Source organism: Ursus maritimus, unplaced genomic scaffold (assembly GCF_017311325.1).
Source record: "Ursus maritimus isolate PB19 unplaced genomic scaffold, ASM1731132v1 scaffold_24, whole genome shotgun sequence".
NCBI lineage: Eukaryota > Metazoa > Chordata > Mammalia > Carnivora > Ursidae > Ursus > Ursus maritimus.
In genome coordinates, this window is record NW_024424897.1 from 1,894,607 (window position 1) to 1,902,490 (window position 7,884).

The 7,884-nt window shown below is 60.9% G+C and overlaps 1 protein-coding gene across 1 annotated transcript in view; it reads right to left on the reverse strand.

Annotated features, from left to right (window-relative positions):
- Positions 1–4,342: 4,342 nt before the first annotated feature.
- Positions 4,343–7,884, reverse strand: part of CHMP6 (charged multivesicular body protein 6) — a 5,837-nt gene continuing 2,295 nt past the window's right edge. Inside the window, exons 2-8 of the mRNA XM_040640062.1 lie at positions 7,567–7,676; positions 7,388–7,475; positions 7,218–7,304; positions 6,327–6,392; positions 6,013–6,093; positions 4,963–5,017; positions 4,343–4,421 (exon numbers count right to left, since the gene is read on the reverse strand). Of these exons, the coding sequence (XP_040495996.1) occupies positions 4,366–4,421; positions 4,963–5,017; positions 6,013–6,093; positions 6,327–6,392; positions 7,218–7,304; positions 7,388–7,475; positions 7,567–7,676 (543 nt within the window). The 3' untranslated portion in view covers positions 4,343–4,365. The remainder of the gene's footprint in view (positions 4,422–4,962; positions 5,018–6,012; positions 6,094–6,326; positions 6,393–7,217; positions 7,305–7,387; positions 7,476–7,566; positions 7,677–7,884) is intronic.

Consider the following 7,884-nt stretch of genomic DNA (forward strand, 5'->3'; position numbering starts at 1 on the left):
TTTTTTTTTTTTTTTAAGATTTTATTTATTTGACAGAGAGAGACAGCCAGCGAGAGAGGGAACACAGGCAGGGGGAGTGGGAGAGGAAGAAGCAGGCTCCCCACTGAGCAGGGAGCCCGATGCGATGCGGGGCTCGATCCCAGGACCCTGGGACCACGCCCTGGGCTGCAGGCAGACACTTGACGCCTGAGCCCCCCAGGCTCCCCCCTTCCGGCACTTTCAAGATCCTGTTTCCCCATCTTCTGGCCTCTGTGGTTTCTGATCCCAAGTGCTTGTTCGGATCGTCATTCCTCGGTACAGTTTCCGTTGCTACCTAGAGCCTTCCAGATTCTTTTTCTTCGCCTTCAGTGTTAGCAGTGTAACTATGATATGTCAGGCACGGCTTTCCTTGGATTTGCCCTGTTTGGGGGTCACTGCAGTTCTCAGGTCTGTGAGTTGAAGCCTTTCCTCAAATGTAATTTTCTGCCAGTCTTTCTCCAAAAAATTTTTTTCTCTGCTATCATGTTTCTCCTCTTGGGATTTTTTTTTTTAAGATTTTTATTGATTTATTCGACAGAGAGACAGCCAGCGAGGGAACACAAGCAGGGGGAGTGGGAGAGGAAGAAGCAGGCTCATAGCGGAAGAGCCTGATGTGGGGCTTGATCCCATAACGCCGGGATCACGCCCTGAGCCGAAGGCAGACGCTTAACCGCTGTGCCACCCAGGCGCCCCTCCTCTTGGGATTTTAATAACACAACGCTGGATCCTCTCATCCTGTCTCACCGGTCCCCGAGGCATGGACTTGCCCCCAAACTTCCATCTCTTCTCCAGACCAGATGATTTTTGTTGGCCAATCGTCCAGCTCACAGTCTTTCCTTGGATACCTCCTTTCTGCGATTGAACTTGTTAATTTTGGGGGGTTTCGGTGTATTTTTCAGTCCTGAAATTTGCATTTTGTTCTTTTGTATTCTCTCTACTAAGCTGAGATCTTTCCATCTGTTTCCAGTAACTTTACCTTCTGTGACATAGTTGCGGTAATTGCTTTCCACCTGGCTCTGAGTTGGCATCTGCGATTGTCTTTCCCCTTGGAAACTGGTCACGTTTTCACAATTCTTTGCACGGTGAGTAATTCGGGATTGTAAATCGGCACCTTGGCTGCTGTGCTGTCGACTTTGGGTCTGTCATGTTCCTCTGGAGAATGGTAATTGCTGTTCCGGCCGCCGACAGCCTGGCTGGTTCAGACAGGTTCTGCTGGCCTCCAGTGGCCACTTTGAGCTTCGAGTGTTCTTGTGCACGTGGACGTGGACGGGGTGGCAGGGCCTCTGTCCTGAGTTTGTAGCCAGGGAGTGACCATGGAGAAGAGCCGGCACCACCAGGCGCCCATGTGTTGTCAGGACAACACCCAACGCTCTGCCTGATGCCCCCTACTTCTCTCCCTGGGTAGGGCAGGGTTTCAAGGAGACCCTCTGGGGTGGCTGTAGGTGGGGAGGGGGCAAATGCCTCCCCAGGGCAGGGCACACACGTGGCCCAGGGGGCCCCATCCATCCCCAGCAGCCCCCATCCCATAACTGGGTGCCAGACGTCATCCTGGGTGGTGCCCCCATCTCTTTCTGGGTGCCCTCTCCTCCCAGTTCCCCATCCCTTGCTTTTAAACTTTCATGCTGCTTGTACTGGGGACAAATGTGCACCAAAAATGGTCCCAGTGCCCAGTCCTCACCCCCACTTCCTGTCCCAGGCCTGTGCCAGCTCCCCAGGGAGTCCTCTCTAGTCTGATGGCTCCGTGGCCCCCCCATAAGCCTCTCCCACCTGTTCTCCTAGCCCCCACTGATCTGGGGCAGGATAGCAGCTCGGCCACCGGGGGTTTGAACTCAGTTCTGACTTGTCTGTAGTGTCCTGAGTCCTGTGTCCTGTAGGCTAGAACGAAGGGGGTCAGGGTCATGTAGCTGGTGTTTTAGGACCAGGGTTCAGTGCTGGGCAGGATCAGTGTGAGGCTCATCCCAGCCCCTACACGCATGCATGCACGCGCGCACACATATACACACACGCACATACACACGCACATACACACATATGCGCACGCACACACGCACACATACACGCGCACACGCGCACACACACATACACACACGCGCGCACACGTGCACGCACACACACATGCACACACGGTGGGGGGGGTGGGGCTGGCAAGCCAGGCAACGTCCGGGGCCAGAGCCTAGGGGTCAGCTCAAGGTCATGCAGGGTTTCAGGGCAAAGCCTCCTGAGGTGAACAGAATAAACGTGTAAAAAGAGAAAAGGTGATTAATTCATACATAAGATGTAATTTCTTGGACAGTGAGAGAGGACGAGTTTCCCTCCCCAGCTTCCAGGCTATTTCAGGAGATGAGGGTGCCCCTCGCCCGGGTCAGGATGACGCCCAGGGTGCTTACTGTGCTCCCCATGCCAGGAAGCGGGCCGTGCAGACCCAGGCGGGTTCTGCAGGCGCTCACAAGGTGGGCAGCTGGAGCCCTGACATCGCACGGCGCAGCCCCCGTGGTGAAACCCTCAAGGAGGCCAGCCAGTGACTGCAAAGGGCAGGCTTTGCAGACAAGCCCGAGCTCCGGGGTCCACCCTGCCGGGGGGGTCTGCACCTCCCCCAACCGGGCCATCCATTCCCTCCATGCCCTTGGCCGGGCAGCTGCAGAGCGGGACAGGGTCACTGGAAGGAAAGGCAGCCTGCTCCTTCTTGTCTATCAGAACTGCCCTTAGGGCCATTGTGCAGTCTTAGGGCCAGGTGGCTGTGTTACCAGAAACAAATGGGTGGGGCCCAGCAGCCAGACTGGCACCGGCAATGCCAGTTTCCTGCAAAATCCTCCAAATTAGCTGGCAGAGAGCCCCCTCCTGGCTGAGGCCAGCATTACACCTCCAGATCCAGGTTTTCATCTCCTGTCACCGCCCCTGGCAACTTGGCTACATCCCATCATGCCCTCTGAGTGAAGGGCACGGAAGCCCCCGTAAGTGGGACACCCCCCCCAAGCTTCTCCTTGCTATGGCCTGCTCACTCCCTGGGGCATCTGACTTCCCACCTGGGCACTGGGACTCCAAACCAGCCCTCCCGCTGGAGGTACCCAACTGACGAGCCTCCCTCACCCCGAGGGGTCTGAGGCCAGCCTCAGTGATTGACACTGCCGGTGTCTGTTCCACTGCAGGGGAACCAGGACCCTCCCCTGCACCTTGCTACAGGCAGCCGCCCAGAGGGGATGGCCTGAGCACAGGGCGTCCTCCGTGCTGGAGCCCCTCGGTGCACTGAGGACCTTCACCAGCCCCCGCACCCTCAGCCCCCACGTGGGGCTGCCAAGGCAGGTGCCCTCAAGTGAATGCCCTCGGAGGGGCAAGGGACCGTGTTTCAGGGACACTAGAGGAGAGGAGCCACACTTGAACCCACCCAGGTGCTCCCATGGACCCCACTCCACGAGGCAGCAGACCATGCAGGCATCAACTTTAATATGGGGCTGACCTGTTGGGGGGCTGGGAGGTCCTCTTTCTGTTCTTGCTGGGAGGGAGATGTCATCGGGATTGTCTAATACCAGAATGAACCGTCAACTTGAAAGCCGCGCCCACCCCCCACGGCTTCCGCCTGGCAGCCGACAGCTCAGAGACGGCGGGTCGGAGAGCCCCGGGGGCCCAGCCAGTTCCCAGGCAACAGGGGTCGCACGTGCCGAGCAGGCCCCGTCAGCACCTCCGGGAACCCCAGGGAGACCGCTGGCTCTGCGGGAATGTCCCTTTGCAGTGGGGCCGAGCTCCCACTGGTGACAAGCACTGGTCGGGGCTCCTGCAGTCACCAAGCCAGCAAGGGTGTGTCCACCTGCACGGCCCGACACCCCCGAACACCGACACAGAAGAGGAGAGGTTTCCAGCCCTGAACCGACATGGAAACTGGGCAGGTCAGGAAGCCAGGCCAAGGCAGGGACTCCGTAACTGAAGCCGCCCGCCGGCTGATGGGAGCAGCAGGGAGAAGTGAGGAAAGGGCAGGCAAGAAGCTAGCTTCGACGCGCCCTCCAAAGAAGGGAGCAAGCTGCGGAGAAGGTGGCCTGTGGAGCCTTGCGGGGCCGGGGACAGGAGTGTGGCCAGCACCAGGAGCGTCGGGCCTGCCTGTGGCCGCGTGGGAACCACGGCGTCAGAAGCTGTGTATGGCCGGAGGGTCTGAATGTTGCCATCTAATCCAGAAATGAGAGCAAGACAGCAGCACCAGGGAAATGCTCCATAGAGTCATCTTGGTATCAAGCCCTGTGCGCGCCACGCTGCTCCATCAGCACCTGACCGGCCTGGCCTGGCACCGGCCCCCTGGGAGCCAGGTCAGGGCTGGCCACGCACCCAAACTCTGTGGGCCCCAGTCGCCGGGAGGCCAGGTTACGAAGCTGCCACCAGCTCCACCTGCTTGGGCCTGGCCTCGCTGGGGACTTTTTCTGTGGAGGAAAGAAAGAGGTGTTTGTCGAGTAGAGAAGACCCCAGAGGCAGAAACATCCAGAGAAGAGGGGAGGCGGCAAGGGGCCAGGTTCCAGGGTGACGTGCTCTGGGCAGGGCCTGCGGGGCTGACGGGCCGAGGCGCAAGCACTCGGGCCTGGCGTGAAGGAGGAACGGGGAGAGGGGCAGAAACGCTGAGGGACCACCAGCCTCGCAGGGCCCCGGCGGCGAATGGCACCACAGGGCTGTTCTATTTAGAGGACGGCTCGTCCTGGGCTGGACACGGCCTTTTCCCAGCTCTGCCTATGGGCTGCGCCTCTCTGAATGGGGTTAGGCTCCAAGGTTGCCCCCATCCCAGAGAGCCAGGCCCCAGCCCAGAGCGAGGCCTGTGCTCCTCCCGAGCTGGCCTCGGCAAGCTCAGCGGCCCGGCTGGGGAGACAGGAACCCACTTCCAGCAAGCGGGAAGGGAAGGCCCTCGTGGCCCGGGCACCTTGCTTCGTTCTAGAACTCAACTGTTCTCCGAAGGACAGAACAAGCGCGTACCTGGTTTCTTTTTGGGAAGGGGCTCTGCAGGAACCTCTGGGAGCTCCATTTGCTCCTACGAGAAACAGAGGGTGGAGGCTGTAGGACACCGTCTGAGCAAGAAGCTCTCACACCAGAGCTCCAGAGCGCGGCCTCCGCAGCGCCCGGCACCGCTGACACTTGAATCGCCCCGTGGGGCTTCCCTGGGGACTCCGGTTCAGACCCTGGCGGTGCAGGCGCGCGGGCCGGGGAACACGCGCGCACACGGGTTCCGGAGCTGCAGAGGCGCCCCCGCTGTGCTCGCTCTGGGGCAGGTCTGTGGCGGAGCTGGCCGTCCCCAGGGGCAACACATGGTCCACCCCCCAGCTGGCTCCCCTGGCCACTCAGGGGGCACTCAGGTCCTCGGGAGGAAGGACATCCGGAGGCAGGTGCCCACGGGACACTGAAGGGCAGAGAGCAGCGACACTAACCAGCTGGCCCCCTTGCGGGTACGGGGAGCGGCAGGTGGGGTCACAGGGAGAATGTGGCGGCCTGGAGCAGTGACCCAGAGGCGGAGATCGCCCAGTCAGGGGGCGGACACAGGCCTTGGGGCCTGCATGGGACAACGTTAGCAGCGTTCAGGGCCACCAAAGGGAAAGAACACCCACGTGATCGCAAAGCCACACTCTGTCCCCCAGAGGGTGCCGAGGGAGCGAGGAGTCAGCACTGCGGTGCTGTCCAGGCACGCCTGGCTACAGGCTGCTCCAGCAGCGGCAGCATTCTGGGGTGCACAACCCAGGAAACCGTTCTCTTCGGCGTTTCTCCCTGCTGTCAGCCAGCTACACGAGGAGAATGGGCTTCAGCGTAGCACAAATTCTAGTCGTTTTAGGGACACCAGGTGCAAAACCAGGATTGTGTGCCCATGACCCAAGGCCAAAGACCACGATGGGCAGAGGCCTCCTGGGGGGTCCCGTCACCCGAGTGACTGCGCTCAGTCCTGGGGGGGGGCCCGTCACCCGAGTGACTGCGCTCAGTCCTGGGGGGGGTCCCGTCACCCGAGTGACTGTGCTCAGTCCTGGGGGGTCCCGTTACCTCAGTGATTGCATTGAGCTCCTCTAGGATGGCATCTTCATCCTCCTGAGTGAAGCTTCCTGCCAACAGCTCATCTATTTGCTGCAAAAGAGCAGAAATGAGGACCACGGCCAGGCTGGGGCAGGGGGTAAGGTGGCCCCTTGTGGAGGAAGGAGACAGCCCGTGGCTCAAGGCCCCCCTCACTTGAGAGAACGTGACCACCACAAGCACGGGCCGGCACGGCCCTCGAGGGCGGCCACGAGGCACTCACGCGGGCTGCAGGTGCACTTGCGGGCTGGTGGAAGGTGGGGTCCCTGTGACCCGGCGATACCTACCCGCTGGTACTCCACGGCCTCCTGGGTCTCCTCCAGTATCCGCTCCACTTCTTCTATGGACATCACCTAATCAGTTCAGAGTTAGTCTCATCAGTGAGGCACGTAACAGAAGCCCTTGCGGTAAGGCCACCTGGACCGGCAGGGCACAAGTCAGGCCACGCAGGACACGACACAGTTCTGGGGGTTTCTGCCGCGGGCTGGGCCCACACACAGAGGCTCAGGTCTCTGAAAAGGCCCATCTCTTCAGAAGCCTTGAGGGCACTGCTCGGACTCCTGGCCCTTTGCCCCAGACCTTCGGGCACCGCAAGCAGCCCTCGGGGGTCCAGGGAGAAATCAGTAAAAAGGTGTCAATGCTTTTCTGGGCCGCTGACATGATTCGTGTGGGCTCAGAGAAGGGCCTTTTCTGGACTGGCAGGTACAGCACCAGATGGCCGGTCAGAAAAGCTGGCTGGCTGTGGCGCTCTGGGGTGCTGTCCACTCATCAGGAGATGGGGTCAGCTGGGGCACGGCCTCTCTGAGCCTCACCCCTCCTTTTGCCACCCACCTCTATGCCGCTTCCTACGAGGCCGTGTTCACCTCCTCCAGGAAGCCCTCCCAATTAGTTCACCACACCCTTCCTGCACCCTCCTGGACTTCTGTTCCAGTCACTTGAGCATCTGTGGACCCAATTCATAGTCTGTGCCCCTCCCCCCATGATCAGGTCAATCCCCTGAGTCTGTCCACCACTAACACCGTCACCCTCTCCCGGTAGCAACTGCTTCCCCACATTCCCAGCTGGCACCAGCAGCTCCTGGCCAATGACGTGGGCACAACTGTGGCCTCCAGAACAAGCCCCGCCCCCTCGTTCACCCGCTCCCCTTCCTCTCTGCTCCCAACCCTGCAAGGACCTACCTGGTGCATCTTTTTCAGACACTCGTTTCCAACCTGCAGCCCTTCGACTACCTTCATCTCAATCTGGGTGAACTCGATGCTCTGGACCTGAGGTGGAAGTCGAAGCCAACCAGGCGGTCAGGGGCCTGCCTTCCCCACCTCCATCTCCCCCCACAGCCCACTCCGCCTACCATCGTCTCCAGGCTGGTGATCTGGTTTTCCGTCTTGTCCAGAAGCTGCTCCCGGTACCGCTTCTTCCTGAGCAGTAGCTTGGCCCGTCTGCAGAGGGGACCATGCAGTGAGCCGGCAGCCGTGCCCGCCGGCCGGCCTTGCCTAGGCCGGGCCCACCCCTGCCCGGGGCCCCACTCACTCCTTCTTCCCGTCCCGCAGGAGCTGCCTGGCGATCTCCCGCTCCCGCTCCAGCTGCTGAGTGACCCTCTTCTGGTACTGCTTCAGCTTGTCCCGCTGCTGCTTCAGTTGCTGCGAGAGAGCAGGCCTGGGTCAACAGCACGCCCTCACTGCCCTGGGCCCTGCGCGGGCCACCCAGCCCCTGGCGAGGCCAGCCTGGAGGCTGCCCTCACGGCCGCCCCTGGCAGCACACCCTCTGAGACACAGTTCTCTGTGGAGACAAAGGGCACAGAGGGCAACGTCTGGAGACACTGGCGGCTGTCGCCACTGGGGGGGGGGG